This window comes from Carcharhinus amblyrhynchos, chromosome 4 (assembly GCF_965287045.1).
Source record: "Carcharhinus amblyrhynchos chromosome 4, sCarAmb.v2.hapA, whole genome shotgun sequence".
NCBI classification, from domain to species: domain Eukaryota; kingdom Metazoa; phylum Chordata; class Chondrichthyes; order Carcharhiniformes; family Carcharhinidae; genus Carcharhinus; species Carcharhinus amblyrhynchos.
The window spans coordinates 128,880,575-128,900,719 of record NC_137327.1 but is presented as its reverse complement, the minus strand read 5'-3'; the positions used below and the strand labels follow the sequence as shown (position 1 = coordinate 128,900,719).

Below are 20,145 nucleotides of genomic sequence, written 5' to 3'. Positions count from 1 at the left end.
CAGCAAGCACCAAGTCCGTAAAACATTGAGCGGCTAATTTTAATTCTTTTAAAAAAGCCATTGGAGCAGGCTGCGGGTAGAGGAATGGGCCAACAGCGCAGACTGGTGGACATAGCTGGGAACACACTTACAGGAATGAAAGGCTTGACGTACGAGGAGTGTTCGAGGACTCCAGTCTGTACCCGATGGAGGTTAGGAGGATCTCAATGAAATTTATAGAATACTGAAAGGCCTGGATAGAGTGGACACGGGGAGGATGTTCCTATTGGTAGGAGAGACTAGAATCCGAGGGCACAGCCTCAGAGTAAAGGGACAACCCTTTAGAACCGAGACGGGGAGGAATTTCTTCAGCCAGAGGGTGGTGAATCTGTGGAATTCATTGCCACAGAAGGCTGTGGAGGCCAGGTCACTGAGCACATCTAAGATAGAGATAGGTAGGTTCTTGATTGGTAAGGAGATCAGCGGTTACAGAGGAAAGGTGGGAGAATGGGTTTGAGAAGCCTAGTAGCCATGATCGAATGGCGGAGCAGACTTGATGGGCTGAATGGCCTAATTCTGCTCCTATATCTGATGGTCTTATCAAAATTGACAGAGGAATTCGCAATTAATAGCTTTTAGGAGATGAGGAATGAGCATCAAGAAAAGTGGGTTGCCAAAATTAAACACAAAATACTGTGGATGCTGGAATCTGAAACAAAAACAGAAAAATGCTGGAAAATCTCAGCAGGTCTGACAGCATCTGTGGAGAGAGAACAGAGCCAATGTTTCAAGTCTAGAGGACCCTTCATCAGAGGGTGCTAAAGTAGCTATAGTTACTGACTAGAGGTACCAGGGAAACGTACCCAGCCATACAATTGTGTAATATAACCAGAGCCTAGTTTTAAGACTAATTAAATTGGACATCCTAAATTAAAGAATTGGGCATAATAAAATCAAACACAGTCAAACCTCGGGCAGGCCAATTGTACAAAATACACAAATGTGTCTGGGCCTGACCCATCAATCACCCATCAAAGGTCGTTGCACCCTACTGAGACCCAGCAGGAGATAAATCACTGGTCTATTGTTAGAGGTCCAGATCGGGCCAGATTTTGTGTCACCGAGAGTTCCTGCAGTTACCTTATCTGGTAACAGGTTACATGTAAGCAGCAGCATGGAGGTGGACACCTGGGGGCGGACCCTGTCAGGCAGACATCAAGAAACCCACTGGGTACTGGAACCCCCTCCTGGGACCTCATTGGCCAGAAGCCAGAGAGGTTTCTGGAAAGGCAAGCAGGCAGGGGGATAAAGGGACACATTTCAGACACACCAGGAGCAAAGACTCGACAAAGGAGATGACCTTGACCATCTGGAAGGCTGACCAGAGAAGGCAGGAAGGAACAAGCTGCCATTGAGATTCACTTTTGTGACGATGGACCAGAGGGAGTCAGAGGATCGAGCAGCAGTTTAACCAAACCATCTTCGTGGGTGGTATACTTGAATCTGGGGGATCCTCTTGTTTTATGTGGGTAATTTAAGGGTTAATAGTATTATTAATAAACTTATTGAACCTTTACTTGTGTTTGTCCATCTTGCAAATAAGGGCACTGGGGTAAAACCTTGGAGTGAGTAAATTGGTCGAAAGTATCTGAGAATTAGCAGGTACAACACAAGGTAGGTAGAAGGTTGCAGGCACAGTTCAATATACCACTCACCTTCCCAGCTGTAGAAGGACAGCTCAAAACTCACCTGCATCTTCCTTTTTACAGTTTCAAATGGGAAGGAGACCGTCTGTGCGACACCGGCTGCCAGACAGCCATTGCCAAAATTCTGGAGAGGCGTGTGTTTCACACTGGGTGTATTCCAGAGTTTATCCAGGTTGACATAGACCAAAAAGGAACCTGCGGAAAAGGGCACTGCTCCTGAAAAAGGAAGTATAAGAATTCTCGGATTAGAGCAAGAGGTGATCTGATTGAAACATATACAATTCATCAAGAGCTTGATAAGACTGATGCTAATAAACAGTGACACAGTGGTTAGCACTGCTGCCTCACAATTCCAGGGATCCAGGTTCAATTCCAGCCTTGGGTGACCATCTGACGGTGCGGAGTCTCCCCGTATCTGCGAGGGTTTCCTCCGGGTGCTCCGGTTTCCTCCCACAATCTAAAGATGTGCAGGTTGGGTGGATTGGCCATAGCAAACGCTTACGAGGATAGGTCGGGGGGTTGGGCCTGGATGGACGCTCCTTCGGAGAGTTGGTGCAGGCACGATGGGTGAATGGCCTCCTTCTGCACTATTGGGATTCTATGAGTCTAAAATATTTCCCTTGGCTGGAAAATCTAGCATATGGAGTCACAGACTGAGAATGAGGGGTTGGTCATTTCGCACTGAGGTAAGGAGAAATTTCTTCACTCAAAGAGTGGTGGATTTTAGGAATTCTCTGGCCCAGACAGCTGTGAATTGTTGATTTTTGGATGTTAAGGGAATCGAAGAATTCAGAGAGGCAGTGGCATAATTGTAATATCATTGCACTAGCAATCAAGAGGCCAAGGATGATGTTCCTGAGGACTCAGGTTCAAATCCCACCATGATAGCTGGTGGAATTTACAATCTAATTCATAAAATATGGATTTGGAAAATAGTATCTGACTGTGAAACTATCATTGAGTTTTGTAAAACTCCACGTGGCTCAATAAAGTCCTTTTGGGAAGCAAATCTGCCATCCTTATGTGGTCTGGCCTACACGTGACTCCAGACCCACAGCTAGGTAGTTGACTCTTAACTGCCCTCTGAAATGGCCTAGCAAGCCACACAGTTCAGGGTCAATTAGATATGGGTAACAAATGCAGGCCCAGCCAGCAACACTCACATCCCATGAAAGAGCAAATCATTGAATCCCTCCAGTGCAAAAGGAGGCCATTCAGCCCATCAAGCCTGCATTGATAACAGCTCCATCCATGCCTTAACCCCACATTTATCCTGCTAGCCCACCCCCCCCACTAACATTAAGGGAGAATTTAGCATGGCCAATCAACCTAACCCACACATCTTTGGATGGTGGGAGAAAACCGGAGCACCTGGAGGAAACCCATGCAGATACGAGGAGAATGTGCAAACTCTACACAGACAGTGACCCAAGGTCGGAATTGAACTCGGGTCCTTGCTGCTGTGAGGCAGCAGTGTTAACCATTGTGCCACCCAAGGATGAGAATGGACATGAAGATAGTACGGGAAGGTAAAGTTGAGCTAGATTAGCCATGATCATAATGAATAGCAGAGTGGGCTGAAAGAGGTGAGTTGTCTGCTCTTGCTCCTATTTCATAAAATTATTAAAATAAGTAAAATCTTGGTCTGTAAATGATGCTGAAGTGCTGTATGGTATTTGTTTAGTATTTCAATCCAAGTGAATAGATGCTGCCCTGTTTGTACTGATTGGCAGATCATATGATTCACTTGTTTACTTGTTCTAATCTAGGGAGGAACGTTTCATGTGGTTAGTCCGTCAATGATACCAATGGATAACTGACCGTAGAAGCGTGAACAGGAGGAGTTAGAAAATCTTCGCGAGGATTAGGTTGCAAGTTTCCTGCCAGTTTACAAAGAAAGGGAAAAACTTGCATTTTGAAAGCACTTTCAAGATTTCAGAAGGTTCCAAAAGTAGATTATAGTGAGTCAGAATTCCAAGGGATGCCAACTACAGATTTAAGGGATTTTATGGCCATGCGAGGCCAGGAATTACCATCCGAGGTCAACGGGGATTTCCGTTGTTGGACCCTCACCCGCTGTAATTCCACAGCAGGCAAGGTGGAGGAGTTCTGGCCATTGTCACCGGATCCAAAACTCTGCTTTTCTTGGATTTTGTTTTTCTGAATCATCCTCACTTTTCAAAACATGTCCACAACTTCTCACTCACACTCTCCTAAGTTCCTTCTTCAGCATTCCCCGCCTCATACCGTGATATAAAGCAATGCCAGTATTTTTCATTAGCTACAAAAACAAATTTCAATTTTTTTTAAAAACGTTCATTCATGAGATTTGGGTCAGCATTTATTGCCCTTGTGAACATAAGAACATAAGAAATAGGAGCAGGAGTAGGCCATCTAGCCCTTCGAGCCTGCCCCGCCATTCAATAAGATCATGGCTGATCTGTCGTGGCTCAGTTCCACTTTCCCGCCCTCTCCCCATAACCCTTAATCCTCTCTCTTATCAAGAACCCATCAACCCGCTTCTTAAAAATATTTAGCGAGGCAGCCTCCACCACTTCAACGGGCAGAGAATTCCAGAGATTCACCACCCTTTGAGTGAAGAAGTTCCTCCTCAACTCCGTTCTAAACCGCCTCCCCTTTATCTTGAGGCTGTGCCCCCTAGTCCTACTGTCTTTTTTGAGCGGGAAGAGTCTCTCCACCTCTATCCTATCCATCCCATTCATCATCTTATACGTCTCAATGAGATCTCCCCTCATTCTTCTAAACTCTAACGAGTACAAGCCGAGTTTATTCAGCCTCTCCTCATAGCTCAATCCCCTCAACTCCGGTATCAGCCTAGTAAACCTCCTCTGCACTCCCTCCAGGGCCAAAATATCCTTGCGCAGGTGCGGCGCCCAAAACTGCACACAGTACTCCAGCTGCGGCCTCACCAATGCCCTATACAGCTGCAGCAAGACCTCCCTACTTTTATATTCAATCCCCCTCGCTATGAAGGCCAGCATCCCATTCGCCTTCCTGACCACCTGCTGCACCTGTAAGCTGGGTTTTTGCGACTCATGCACAAGGACCCCGAGGTCCCTCTGCACCGTCGCCTGCTGCAGTTTTTCGCCACGTAAGTAATAGTCCTTCCTACCATTCTTCCTACCAAAGTGGACCACCTCACACTTGCCAACATTAAATTCCATTTGCCATTTCCTGGCCCATTCGCCCAGCCTATCTAGATCCTTCTGCAGACTCTCCACACCCTCCGCACAATTTGCCTTTCCCCCAATCTTGGTGTCATCAGCAAATTTCGACATCCTGCACTCGGTTCCCTCCTCCAGATCATCTATATAAATGGTAAATAGCTGAGGCCCCAGCACCGACCCCTGGGGCACTCCACTAGTCACCAACCGCCAATCCGAATAGCACCCATTGACCCCCACTCTCTGCCTCCTATTTGACAACCAATCCTCTATCCACGCTAACACCCTACCCCCAACTCCATGTCCCCTGACCTTCTGCAATAACCTCTTGTGAGGTACCTTGTCAAACGCCTTCTGAAAATCCAGAAAGACCACATCCACCGGCTCTCCTCTATCCACTGCCCTAGACACATCCTCATAGAACTCCAGTAAATTTGTCAGACACGACTTCCCTTTAATGAAACCGTGTTGCGTCTGCCCTATCAAGCAATTCCCTTCAAGATGCCTCGCAATTTCCTCCTTAATGACGGAAGGTGATGGTGAATGCCAAGACTCAGCCAATGCCTTTAATGTAATAACATAACCCAAAGGAGCTATACAAGCATGTACTTGGCACCAAGTTAGAATGTATGATCAAACAGTAGAGAAGAAAAAGGTTTGAAGGAACATTTTGAGGGGAGGAGTAAGAGAGACAGAGAGGTCTAGGGAGGGTCTAAATAGCTGAAGAGACAGCCAAAAATGGTTAAACAAGTGAGGAACCACAAGAGGAACAGCGCACATTCCTGGGAGGGTTGTAAGGTGGAGAAACTTATAGAGATAGGGAGGGATTTGAAGAGTTAATTAGCTAATGTCTGCAAAACCTATTGGGTGGGATTTTCCAGCCCCGCCTGGCATCAGGATCATCCAGTCCCACCAAAAGTTAATGGATTTTTAGCTGTGGTATCGAAACTCCTACAAGCGAGTCCCACCACAACGGCGCTGAAAAGTCAAAGTTTCTGCCCTGGGTTGCAAGCCTGCTCATTTTGCTGTTGTCTTGTCCCTGCCTGCTGGGCCACCCATGACACAATCCTGGGACCACCTGTAAATCCCAACACACATCCAAGGTTCTACCCTGTCCCAACATCTGAACCAGGGCATTAACTAGCCATAAGGAAACAGTCCTCCCATTGCTAAAGCAGTCATATTGCAGCAGACAGAAACAGCTCGCTAATAAACCAATAAATGTAGAAAAATAAAGAATATACACTGTTCTCAAGACACTGTGCTTCTGTCTCAAGGTCCCAGGTTCCCTGGAATTTCCCCGACACAAACTGCCTCAAGTCTAACGTACCAACTTGAAAATCAATGTATTAATGTGCAAGGGACCAGGAAATAGGGCAGTAATCTGGTAATAGGTCAAAGGCAATCCTAAAAAAAAGTTTCCTACTTCCTGAGCCATTTTATTTTCTCCCCACTCATATTTTCCTCTTCTTCGAGTCTTCCAGCCAAATCCCCTCCCTTCCCAGGTCTGATTGAGAAAACAAGTAGGTACGCTACGAATCTTCACTTCTAACCACTTGTGAAAAGCTCCACTGAGGGCGGATAGCTGTGAAATGAGAGTTAACCTTCTCTCCAATTCCTCTTTTTAGGAACTCTTTTCAAGTGGTGCCACCCACAGGCAGCTTTGCTAAAGGTCACAAACTCATCATGACCCCCACGTCTTCCCAGCCAGAATGACCCAGCTTGTTGCTGTATGTGTTACACAACCCTTCCAGTTCCCTCTTTCTATTACTGCATTTGCCCAAACACATTTCTAACCAATTTTCACCCATCTCCCCACCTGGATGCCAGTCACTTTGCCCAAGTGGCTGGTCATCATGTGACAGCATTGACAGTGAGTGTTGGCCATCATTTTGTAGGGGAGTAATCGAGCTCAGGCCCCACCCTGTCTCCACTCACTACCAGAGCGAGAGCTTCAGCTGAACTATCCATTTCTAACTGATTAATAAAGGTTAAATGTAGAATCCTCTAAAAATGTCCATCTAGGAATCCATAAATAGTTGAGTTCTCTATCTACTGGGTGAATTAGCATCTTCGACAACAATTCTCCTGCTCCTAAGCAAATCTACAAATACAGGTAGAAATAGAACATAGAACACTACAGCACAAACAGGCCCTTCGGCCCACAATTTGCGCCGATCATATCCATACCTACCAAGCCATAGAACTATCTGTAACTCCTAATCCCATTAAATCCCATATACTCATCCAGAAGTCTTTTAAAAGACCTCAGCGAGTTCGCCTCTATCATTAGCTACAAAAACAAATTTCAATTTTTTTTAAAAACATTCATTCATGAGATTTGGGTCAGCATTTATTGCCCTTGTGAAGGTGATGGTGAATGCCAAGACTCAGCCAATGCCTTTAATGTAATAACATAACCCAAAGGAGCTATACAAGCACGTACTTGGCACCAAGTTAGAATGTATGATCAAACAGTAGAGAAGAAAAAGGTTTGAAGGAACATTTTGAGGGGAGGAGTAAGAGAGACAAAGAGGTCTAGGGAGGGTCTAAATAGCTGAAGAGACAGTCAAAAATGGTTAAACAAGTGAGGAACCACAAGAGGAACAGCGCACATTCCTGGGAGGGTTGTAAGGTGGAGAAACTTATAGAGATAGGGAGGGATTTGAAGAGTTAATTAGCTAATGTCTGCAAAACCTATTGGGTGGGACAGCAGCCGATTCCACTCGCTCACCACCCTCTGAGTGAAAAACATATCCCTGACATCTCCTCTGTACTTGCTCCCCAGCACCTTAAACCGGTGTCCTCTCGTAGCGACTGTTTCAGCCCTGGGAAATAGCCTCCGAGAATCCATCCTATCTATTCCTCTCAATATTTTATAAACCTCTTTCAGGTTGCCTCTCAACCTTCATCTCTCCAGGGAGAAGAGACCTAGTTCCCTCAATGTTTCTCATTGTATTGAAGGTCTTCTCCACCTACCCAGTATTGTCAGTGAGGCCCCACGGTAAAGTGCTGGGAATCCCTCCTTGGTGTAGATGGTGAAGAAAGTGTGGATGATCCCTCTGTAGGTGGGCGCCGTGCTGTTCTGAACAATTAGGCGGGTCTCAATCAGCTCCGCTGGGTAAGTCAGGATAGCAGCCACGATCCCAGCCAGGCTTCCTGCTACAATGGCACTCCAATGGGATATGTGACCAAAGTCATCCATGAAGAGGCTCACAAACCTGGGAAACAAACAATCAATGTCTCAAAAGGGATGCTGGTAGCAGTTCTCACTTGTGTAGCCTAGATCCATCTAAAAATCTGAGCCAACAATAATTAGTGGCACAATAAACCCTGTCATTAGAATGAAGCCAGTAATGGGGACAGCTGTTAGGCGCAGACATGGGTGGAAACTGGAGTTGTTCTTTGAGCGGAGAGGGTTCTGGGGGAAATTCAAAACCAACTAAGGAGGAACTGCTTCCAATGCCTTCTCCTGCTTTGTGTCATCTGCCTAGAATTGCACAAGTGCCGTGACTCAACAAGTTACTGCAACGAGGCAGCATGGGGACTGAAAATTCAGTAATACCTCAGAACCCTCACAATTCAGAGAATCTTCATTTGTGATGAATCAAAGCATAGTTTACTAGGTCTTCATTTTAATGAAGTATACATTTAAAGATATTGCAGGCAGTGGAACAGGATACAATCTGGACCAGCTGTTTATAACAACATTGCATGATGCAGAAATAAAAATGGAAAACATTCAATTCTCCTGTACTGGAAATTGCAGAAACTAAAATTAGTAAATGATCAATTAAATAAACAGCTTCTTATTCTGATATGAAGATCTGTGTGAATTTATTTTTCTATCATGAAATATTACAGTATTTCTGATAAACTATGATGTGGAGATGCCGGTGTTGGACTGGGGTAGGCACAGTAAGTCTCACTATACTAGGTTAAAGTCCAACAGGTTTATTTGGAATCACAAGCTTTCAGAGCGCTGCTCCCTTCATCATGTAAGTGGAGAGTTGGGTTCACAAACACCCCATATATAGACAGAGACAATGTTGCCTGGCATGGAGGGCATTAGCTATGAGGAGAGGTTGGAGAAACTTGGTTTGTTTTCACTGGAGCGACAGAGGTTGAGGAGTGACCTGATAGAAGTCTACAAGATTGAGATGCGTCGACAGAGTGGATAGTCAGAAGCTTTTTCCCAGGCTGGAAGAGTCAATTACTTGGGAGCACAGGTTTAAGGTGCGAGGGGCAAGGTTTAAAGGACATGTATGAGGCAATTTCTTTTTACACAGAGGGTGGTTGGTGCCTGGAACTCGCTGTTGGGGGAGATTGTGGAAGCAAATATGATAGTGACTTTTAAGGGGCATCTTGACAAATATATGAATAGGATGGGAATAGAGGGATTTGGTCCCCAGAAGGTTAGAGGATTTTAGTTCAGTTGGGCAGCATGGTCGGTGCAAGCTTGGATGGTGAAAGGACCTGTTCCTGTGTTGTAATTTTCTTTGTTCTTTGCAAGATAATGGTTGGAATGGGACCCTTTACGGGTAATCAAGTCTTTACAGGTATAGACAGTGTGAGTGGAGAGACGGATAATCACAGGTTAAAGAGGTATGAATTGCCTCAAGCCAGTACAGTTAGTAGGATTTTGCAAACCCAGGCCAAATGGTGAGGGGTTACATGCAGTGTGACATGAACCCAAGATCCCAGTTGAAGCCGTCCTCATGTGTCCTCCTCAAATAAACTAATAGCACAGAGAGGCCAAGTATGCTCACAAAAGGTGGTTAAATTTACGTTGTTGCAGAAACCAAGTAATTATCTAGTAAACATATCCCATGCATAAGAATTAAAAATGGGCACGTGCATCTGCTAATGTGAACTACACCAGTTACTTTATCTATTTATGGTATGTGGGTGTCACTGGCTAGGTCAACATTTATTGCCCATCCCTAATTGCCCTGGATGGTGAGTTGTCTTCTTGAACCGCTGCAGTGCCTGTGGTGTAGGTACACCCAAAGTGCTGTTAGTGAGGGAATTCCAGGATTTTGATCCAGCACTAGTGAAAGAACGACGATATGTTTCCAAGTCAGGATGGTGGGTGACTTGGAGGGGAACCTCCCAGTGGTGGCATTCCCATGTGTCTGCTGATCTTATCCAAATCATAATTACATGCAGATCCATTCATAAATTGTCATCATTCCTTCCTTTCTGAAGACTGACTCTTGTTGGGGGAAGTGATGGCACGGTGGTATTGTCACTAGACGATTAATCCAGAAACTCAGTTAACATTCTGGGCACCCGGGTTTGAATCTCGCTACGGCTGAATTTGAATTCAATAAATAAAAAATCTGGGATTAAGAATCTGATGACCATGAAACCATTGTCAATTGTCGGGAAAACTGATGCCCTTTAGGGAAGGAAATCAGCCATCCTTACCTGGTCTGGCCTACAAGTGACTCCAGAGCCACAGCAATGTGGTTGGTTCTCAACTGCCCTCTGAACAAGAGCAACTAGGGATGGGCAATAAATGCTGGCCAGCCAGCGACACCCATGTCCTATGAATGAATGAAAAAAACTGAGAACCACCATACTGCAACAATCTTCATATGAACCCTGACAAGAATGAGCAGGCTATTTAACTATGAAGGGCATTTCAGCTATGCACAATCTCATCCCTCCCATACATGGACGTTAAGCAGGAACCACTGAGTAGCACGCAACGCAGGAACCTATGCTAACCAGACCTGGACACTGAAACTAACTGAAGGGCTTCAACTGAAGAAAACGGTTATCTTAGCTCAGTCCAGCTATTAAAACTATACCTCCCAGTGTCTGTCACTTTGTTACACCAGGCTATCTAAAAACAACATTTTTCTCCTTATTCTTTTATGAGAAGTGGGCATCTCTGGCAACACCAGCATTTGCTGCCCATTCCTCATTGCCCATGAACTGAACGCTTCAGAGGATGGTTCAGAATCAACCAAGTCAAATGTAGGCCAAACCAGGTAAGGACGGCAGATTTCCTCCCCTAAAGGAGTCGAGTGAAGCAGATGGGATTTCATGACAATCTATGATAGAGATGGGCACTATTAATGAAGCTAGCTTTATATGACAGGTTTATTAATTGAATTTAAGTTTATTAACTGAATTTAAATTCAGAGGAAACCCACGGAGACATGGGAGGAAAGTACAGACTCCACACAGACAGTGACCCAAGCCAGGAATCGAACCTGGATCCCTGGTGCTGTGAGGCAGCAGTGCTAACCATGTGCTGCTCAGTTAGATCTATTTCTGCTGTTTGCGAATGGCCCTGCAAATTTCTCCCTTCCTTATACTTTTGGGACTTAAAATGAACCAAAAATCTGTCTGCTGGATATTTTTAAGAGATTATTTTAGGTAGATTCCTTTAAATTAAACTATAGTGGTTGAAGTTGCGAACGTGTTAGTAAAGAGTAACCAAGGAGTGAAATAAATTTCTGAGGTTAAAAATACCTGGAATCATTTAAGAAAGAATTTGTAACAGGAATGGATAGAGTAAATACAGAGTAACTAATTCCTCTGATGAGGTAACAAACAAGAATGAGATACTATTTTAAACTCAGAACTAAGTTAATTGTCACATAAAGGTAGCCAAATTCTCTCCCATAAGACCATAAGACATCAGAGCAGAATTAGACCACTCAGCCCACTGAATGGTGGAGCAGACTCAATCATGGCTGATATTTTTCTCATCCCCATTCTCCTGCCTATTTCCCATAACCCCTGATCCCCTTAATAATCAAGAACCTACCTATCTTTGTCTTAAAGACACTCAATGACCCGGCCTCCAAAGCCACCTTTGGCAAACATTCCACAGATTCACCAACTCTCTGGCTGAAGAAATTCCTCCTCACCTCTGTTTTAAAGGATCATCCTTTAGCCTGAGGTTGTTCCCTCCAGTTCTAGTATTTCCTACCAGTGGAAACATCCTCTCCATGTCCGCTCTATCCAGGCCTCGCAGTATCCTGTAAGTTTCAATAAGATCCCCCCCTCATCCTTCTAAATGCCAACGAGTACAGATCCAGAGTCCTCAACTGTTCCTCATAAGCCAAGTTTTTTATTCTAGGGATCATTCTTGTGAACCTCCTCTTGGACTCTTTCCAATGCCAGCACATCCTTCCTTAGATATGGGGCCCAAAACTGCTCACAATACTCCAAACGGGTCTGACCAGAGCCTTGTACAGCCTCAGCAGTCCATTCCTGCTCTTGTATTCTAGCCCTCTCGACATGAATGCTAACATTGCATTTGCCTTCCTAACTGCCAACTGAACCTGCACGTTAACCTGAAGAGAATCTTGAACAATAGCTCCCTTTGCATTTCTGATTTCCTAAACATTTCCCATTTAGAAAATAGTCTATGCTTCCATTCCTCCTTCCAAAGTGCATAACCTCACTTTTCCACATTGTATTTCATCTGCCACTTCTTTGTCCACTCTCCTAACCTGTCCAAGTCCTTCTGCAGCCCCCATACTTCCTCAATGCTGCGTGTTCCTCCATATATCTTTGTATTACCTGCAACTTAGCAACAGTGCCATCAGTTCCTTCTTTCAAATCGTTAATGTATATTAATGACCCGAGGCACACCACTAGTCACCAGCTGCCATCCTGAAAAAGACCTTTTATTCCCAATCAACCAATCCTCGATCCACGCCAGGATCTTACCCTTAACACTCCACTTAACACTAATGCTTCAGTTGTATAGAACGTTGGTTAGACCGCATTTGGAGTACTGCGTCCAGTTCTGGTCACCTTACTACCGGAAGGACGTGGAGGCTCTGGAAAGGGTGCAGAGGAGGTTTACCAGGATGTTGCCTGGCATGGAGGGGCTGGGGTACGAGGAAAGGTTGGAGAAACTGGGACTGTTCTCCTTGGAAAGACGGAGATTGAGGGGGGACATGATAGAGGTATATAAGATACTGAAGGGAATAGACAGAGTCAATAGTGAGAGACTGCTCCCTAGATTGGTAACAAATACAAGAGGGCATGATTTAAGGGTGAGGGGGGAGAGATATAATTTGGATATGAGAGGAAGGTTCTTTACGCAGAGAGTTGTGGGTGTATGGAACGCGCTACCGAGTAGGGTGGTGGAGGCGGGAACGTTGGACTCGTTTAAGGTTCAGTTAGATAGGCACATGAGTGAAACGAGGATGGAGGGTTATGGTAGGGGTATTAAATAAGGGTTAGAACCTCGGGAGAGACCGGAAAGGCAGGCTTGTGATTAACGTTTTTGTCTTTTATTCCGCAGGCGGAGGTCCACCTCGTCGTCAAACGAGGGGCATGCACACAATGGGTCGTGCGTGGGCTACTCTTGGAGGTTCCAGGAGTGGCCTAGTACTTTGTGTCGGTGTGTGTGCTTGATCCTGGACTGGTAGAAGGGCGCCGCAACAGCTCGGTGACTAGCACTGCTAGCTGTGCAGATACATGGATTTGGGCCTGTGCCTGTGGGAGTTTGTGCATTCTCCCTGTGGATGCATGGGTTTCCTCCGGGCGCTCCGGTTTCCTCCCACACCCCAAAGATGTGCTCTTAGGCTGATTGGTTTTACCAAATTGACACTATTCTCCCCTGAATCTGGCTAAGTCAGGGGTTCTATTCGTAGACACGCAGGGTAGAATAGGTGTAGGGTGATGCGGCGGCGCGGGCTTGTTGGGCCGAAGGGCCTGTTTCCCGTGCTGGGTTGTTCTTTGTTCACACCATGGGCTCTTAACTTATTTGACAGTCTCCTATGCGGCACCTTGTCAAAGGACTTCTGGAAATCTAAATAAATCATGTCCACTGTTTCTCCTTTATCTAACTTCCTTGTTACCTCCTCAAAGAACTCTAACAGATTTGTCAGACATGACCGCCCTTTGACAAAGCCATGCTGACTCAGTCCTCCTTTATCATGCAATTCCAAGTACTCTGCAATCTCATCTTTAAATATGGATTCTAAAATCTTGCCAATGACTGAAGTCAGGCTAACCAGCCTATAATTTCCCATCTGCTGGCTCACTTCCTTCTTAAACAGTGGTGTTACATTAGCTACTTTCGGGAACCTCCCTGCCTCCAATGATTCCTGAAAGATCACCACCTATGCCTCCACAATTTCCTCAGAACTCTGGGGTGTAGGGTGATTGATCCACATTCAGACCTTTCAGTTTCCCCAGAGACGACTTCTTAGTGATGGCAACTACATTCACCTGTTCCCCCTGACTCTCCTGAAGCTCTGACATCCCACTGGTGTCTTCCACTGTGAAGAGTAATGCAAAGTAACTATTCAGTTCCTCTGCCATTTCTTTGTTTCCTATTATTACTTCTCCAGCCTCATTTTTCTGTAGTCCAATATCTATTTATGTCTTTCTGTTACCTTTTATATATTGAAAAAAACTCTTCCTAACTTCTTTTATATTACAAGCTAGCTTACACTCATATTTTAGCTTCTCCCTCCTTTTGCTTTTTTAGTTGTCCTCTGCTTGCTTTTAAAGGCTTCCCAATCATCCTGACCACTTTGCATGCCTTTTCTTTTGCTTTTATGCCGTCCTTGACTTCCCTCGTCAACCATGGGTGCCTCCTTCTCCTCTTCACATGTTTCCTCCTCTTTGGGATGAATTTCCCAAATAACCCCCAAAAATTCCTTCCATTGCTGTTCCTCTGTCTTCCCTGCCAGGCTCCTTTTCCAATCAACTCTGGCCAACTCCTCCCTCATGCCTTTGTAGTTACCTTTACTTAATTGTAATACTGTTATATCTGATTCCAGCTTCTCCCTCTCAAACTGCAGGGTAAATTCTATTGTATTGTGGTCACTGTTCCCTAAGGGTTACTTCATCTTAAGTTCCCTAATCAAGTCTGCCTCATTACATATCACCAAATCTAGAATTGCCTGTTCTCTAGTAGTCTCTGTCACAAGCCACTCCAAAAAAAAATCTCTTAGACATTCCACAAATTCCTTTTCTTGGGATCCACTACCTACCTGATTTTCCAAGTCCACCTGCATACTGAAGTCCCCCATGATTATTGTAATATTGCCTTTTTTAATAAGCTTTTTCTATCTCCTGATTTATTTTCTGCCCCACATGCTGACTACTGCTAGGAGGCCTGAACATAACACCCATTAGGGTCTTTTTACCTTTGCGATTTCTCAACTCTACCCACAGAGATTCTATGCATTCTGATCCTATATCGCTTCTTGCTATCGATTTAACTTCATTCCTCACTAACAATGCAATCCTGCCCCCTTTGCCCATCTGCTTGTCCTTTTACCAGGACACACATCCTTGGATATTTAGATACCAGCCCTGATCCCCTTGCTCTGTAATGCCCACAACATTGTACTGTCCAATTTCAATGTGTGCAACAAGCTAATTTACCTTGTTCCAGAGGCTGCGGGCATTTAGGTACAACACCCTCAATCCTGCATTAACCGCCCCCCTTCTCATACTTGTCACCTTTTTTGCTTTGCCTGAGGTTAGATTCCTGCCACTATAATCTCTGTTCTATTACATAGCCTGGAAACTTTACTAACCACTCCTGAGCCCTCAGCTCCTTTAACTAGTTGAAAGTCCTCATCACTAACCTGCACTTCCACCCTCTCTTTTAACTTTTATTTTTTAATTCAACATACAACTGAACCCTCTTCCCCACCCCCCACCACTATTTAGTTTAAAGCCCTATCTACAGACCCCATTATATGATTCGCCAGGACTCTGGTCCCAGCACGATTCAGTTGAAGACCATCCCGTTGGAACAGGTCCCCTCTGCCCCAATATTAGTGCTGCATTTCTCCCACAACAATCTTTAAGCCACGCATTTACCTCCTTAATCTGGGCCAATTAGCTTGTGGCTCAGGTAGTAATCCAAAGATGACCACCTTTTTGGTTCTGCTTTCTAATTTAGCTCCTAGCTGTTCATACTCCCTTGCCAGAATCTTTGTTCTTGTTCTACTTATGTCATTGGTACCACAACAACTGAGTCTTTACCCTCCCATGCCAAGTTCCTCTGCAGCCCAGATGAGATATCCTGAACCTGAGCACCAGGCAGGGACTCTCGATTCTGGCCACAGAAAATTATATCAGTGCCCCTAACCATACTATCCCCAATTACATTTACATTTCTTTTCTCTCCCCCCATTTGAACAGCTCCATGTACTATGGTGACATGGTCAGTTTGCTCATGCTCCCTGCAGTACCCACTCCCATCCACACAGGGAGCAAGGATCTCAAACCTGTTGGACAAGTTCAGGGACTGAGGCTCCTGCAATCTTACCTCCTGGATCCCTCTACCTGCCTCATTCGCAGCCACACTCTCCTGTCCCTGACCCACTGACCGAATTCAAGGTATTTAATCTAAGGGGTGTGACTGCCTCCTACAACACAGTGTCCAGTATGACATGAACCCAAGGGATGGAGTGATAAGAAGCAGTGGCAGGAAAATGGAACTGAGCAGTGGACCAGCAATGATTACGGGTGGCACAGTGGTTAGCACTGCTGCCTCACAGCACCGGGACCTGGGTTCAGTTCCCGGCTTGGATTACTGTCTGTGTGGAGTTTGCACATTCTCCCTGTGTCTGTGTGGGTTTCCTCCCACACTCCACAGATGGGTGGGATAGGTGGATTGGACATGCTAAATTAACCCTGAGTGTCAGGGGGACCAGCAGGGGAAAAGCACAGGATTATGGGGATGGGTGGGATTACATGATAGGTACAGACTCGGTGGGCCGAATGGCCTCCTTCTGCACTCGGACTCTATGATCCACAACGGATGGTGGAAACGGGGGTCAGAAGGACTGAATGGCCTCCTCCAATCGCCAGGGAGTGCTGATGGGCAAGTGATAGATGTTATAATGATATATATATATGTATACATAGAAAGAGAGGAAGTGTACAGTGTGTGGAAAGACAGGCCATTTGGAGAAGGGGGGGGGGGGGTGAAGAGACATGAACCCTTTACTGCGCTCGACATTTCAAACTGCAACTGCCCATGTTTAACCTGAGAGGCTCGCTGTCTATTTATATCCACTTGTAAAATGAGTCACTCCCACCCGGAAGCTGAGCGGTGTATCTCCTTACAGTATTTGCTGAGTGACAGCAAAGCCGGGGGATTGGATGTGGAGGGAAGGCGTGTTCACACCCCCCTCCTCCACCCCCCAGCACCCCCCCCCCCCCCCCCCCCACGGCAAAATGTCAACCAACCGACTTAAACCTGGAGCTCCTAAAACACTGTAAAGTGGAACACGAAGACCATTCTCCATCCTCTCCCTTTTATTTAAATCAACACAGTTGGTGCTAAAAGTTGCAGAAATTGACAAGTGTCCCACTGAGGATTAACCCTGCGGATTTGATACATAAAGAGACCCCACCCCCATTTCAAAGCTGTGTGTCATTTCTTAACTTGTTACTATTTACAGTGAAGTTAACAAGCGAGCTGCTTCCTTACTTGTTGTAAGCGGTCAGCTGTACGGTGCTGTGGGGGAAGAGCCGCATGCAGGCGATGCCATTCCCTTTCCAGAGAGCCCGCACCCCCTCGGCCTCGGCCAGGATCCGGAATGTGCTCAGGAAGCCCCTCTTGCTGTGAAAGGTCCCCACCTGGGTCAAGACCCTGACCACGTCCAGCGGGCAAGTCAGGGAGCGGCTGAGCAGCCCGGCCACTGCCCCGCAGCCCAGCCCCTGGCAGTAAGTGATCCTGGAGTCCCGCTTACCCAGCACCATCCTCCGGGCGGCGGCAGCAGCAGCTATCGGTCCGAGGCCGGGGTTTAATCTTCCTGGTGAATGCAGGAAGCCGCTGGCGATGATGCGGGAGCGGGGGGGGCCGGACTCGGCGGCGTTTAAAGCTCCACCCATTACAGCTTAAATCGAGGGTGGATAGTGAACCGACCTTCGTGCACTTTAGATTGTGAAACTCTGGTCAAAACCGCGACTCTTAGCAAGTTTGCTCATTCCTGTCTATAGACCGAAATGTATCAGCCGGGCCTGATGTGGATATGCCGGCGTTGGACTGGGGTAAACACAGTAAAAAGTCTGACAACACCAGGTTTCAGTCCAACCGATTTATTTGATAGTGAACTCACTAGCTTTCGGGTTAGCCCCTTCGTGAGGTGAATGGAGACTCCAGAATCTTTACACTTTAACCTAACTTGAACAGCAGATTAGGTGTAAAGATTCGCATTCTAATCAGTAATCTGTAAACTGTCTGTGCTTTATATGCTCTGTGTGAGGCCAGAACTCTCCATTCACCTGACGAAGGGGCTAACCCGAAAGCTAGTGAATTTACTATCAAATAAATCGGTCGGACTAAAACCTGGTGTTGTCAGACTTTTTACCAGCCAGGCCTGACAGGTACAGCAAGGAGGAGAAAATCCCAGTGTTAAAATAAAAAAAACTCCGAGGAAGGGTCATCCAGACTTGAAACGTTGGCCCTATTCTCTCTGATGTGGAGATGCCTGCGTTGGATTGGGGTAAATACAGTAAAAAGTCTCCCAACACCAGGTTAAAGTCCAACAGGTTTATTTGGTAGCACAAGCCACTAGCTTTCTGAGCGCTGCTCCTTCCTCAGGCGAGTGGGGAGTTCTGATCACAAACAGGGCATATAAAGGCACGACTCAGTTTACAGAATACTGATTAGAATGTGAGTCTTCACAGCGAACAAGTATTAAAGGTGCAGACAATGTGAGTGGAGAGAGCATTAAGCACAGGTTAAAGAGATGTGTATTGTCTCCAGACAGGACAGTAAGTGAGATGTTGCAAGCCCAGGCAAGTCATGAGGGTTACAAATAGTGTGACATGAACCCAAGATCCCTGTTGAGACCGTCCTCATGTGTGCGGAACTTGGCTATCAGTCTCTGCCCAGTGACTCTGCGCTGTCATGTGTTGTGAAAGCCACCTTGGAGAATGCTTACCCGAAGATCAGAGGCTGAATGCCCATGACTGCTGAAGTGTTCGCCAACAGGAAGAGAACAGTCACGCCTGGTGATTGTCGGGCGTTCATTCATCCGTTTTCATAACGTCTACATGTAGCGTCACCGTAGTGCCTTTATATGCCCTGTTTGTGATCAGAACTCCTCACTCACCTCACGAAGGAGCAGCACTCTGAAAGCTAGTGGCGTTTACTACTAAATAAGCCTGTTGGACTTTAACGTGGTGTTATGAAATTTCTTACTCTATTCTCTCTCCACAGTTGTTGTCAGACCTGCTGACATTTTCCAGCATTTCCTGTTTTTGTTTCACATCCCAGTGTTGCTCAGGGATTGCAGAGTCCGGCTGGGAGTACTGTCTCATTCATACAGCACACCAAAAAGAAAATGGGCATTGTTTCATGCAAAAAACTGCCGCCTCACAGCGCTAGGGACCCAGGTTGATTCCCAGCCTTGTGTCGCTGTCCATGCGGAGTCTGCACATTCTCTCCGTGTCTGTATGGGTTTCCTCCGGGTGCGCCAGTTTCCTCCCACAGTCTGAAAGGTATGCTGGTTAGGTGCATTGTCCATGCTACATTCTCCCTCAGCAAACCCGAACAGGGAATTGGAATTTGCAAATTGGGCATTGCAAATAGGGGATTTTCACAATAAATTCACAGCATTGTTAATGTATTCCTACTTGTGACAATAATAAATAAACTTAAGTTACACTAGACTTCTTTCCCCTCTCACAAAGTGGATTTGCCGGCATTAGACTGGGATAGGCACAGTAAATAATCTCACCCCACCAGGTTAAAGTCCAACAGGTTTATTTGGTAGTACAAACTTTTGGACCGCTGCCTCCCCATTTCAAAGCTGTGTAATTTCTAACTTGTTGCCATTTACAGTGAAATTAACAAGCGAGCTGCTTCCTCAAACTTAGATACTGTACTCAAATATGTGGAGAATGACTTGACCACAGGAGTTTCTGACTCAGAGACATGAACTTGGTGTTGTGAGTCCCTCTCACAAAAACAGAAAATGCTGGAAAATCTCAGCAGGTTTGACAGCATCTGTGGAGAGATAATAGAGCCAACAGTTCAAATCTCCACAGATGCTGTCAGAGCAGCTGAGATTTTCCAGCATTTTCTGTTTTTGTTTCAGATTCCAGCATCCGCAATATTTTGTTTTCATTTCGCCCCCTCTTTTACCAGCAAAAACGAGCTGCCTGCCGCTGAGTCAAGATAGCTCACTGGGCACATTACTGGTCTCAAATTCAGATGGATACAGCAACAAGTTGTCATCTCCGGTCTATGGTTGCCAACCTTCCAGGATTGGCCTGGAGTCTCCAGCAATTTCAAAGACACTGCTGTGTGTGAC

At 45.7% G+C, this 20,145-nt stretch overlaps 1 protein-coding gene across 1 annotated transcript in view; it reads right to left on the bottom strand.

Moving 5' to 3' along the window:
• slc25a43 (solute carrier family 25 member 43) overlaps positions 1-17,652 on the bottom strand; it is a 30,005-nt gene extending 12,353 nt beyond the window's left edge. Inside the window, exons 1-3 of the mRNA XM_080187854.1 lie at positions 17,313-17,652; positions 7,850-8,091; positions 1,729-1,901 (exon numbers count right to left, since the gene is read on the bottom strand). Of these exons, the coding sequence (XP_080043980.1) occupies positions 1,729-1,901; positions 7,850-8,091; positions 17,313-17,584 (687 nt within the window). The 5' untranslated portion in view covers positions 17,585-17,652. The remainder of the gene's footprint in view (positions 1-1,728; positions 1,902-7,849; positions 8,092-17,312) is intronic.
• Positions 17,653-20,145: the final 2,493 nt, after the last annotated feature.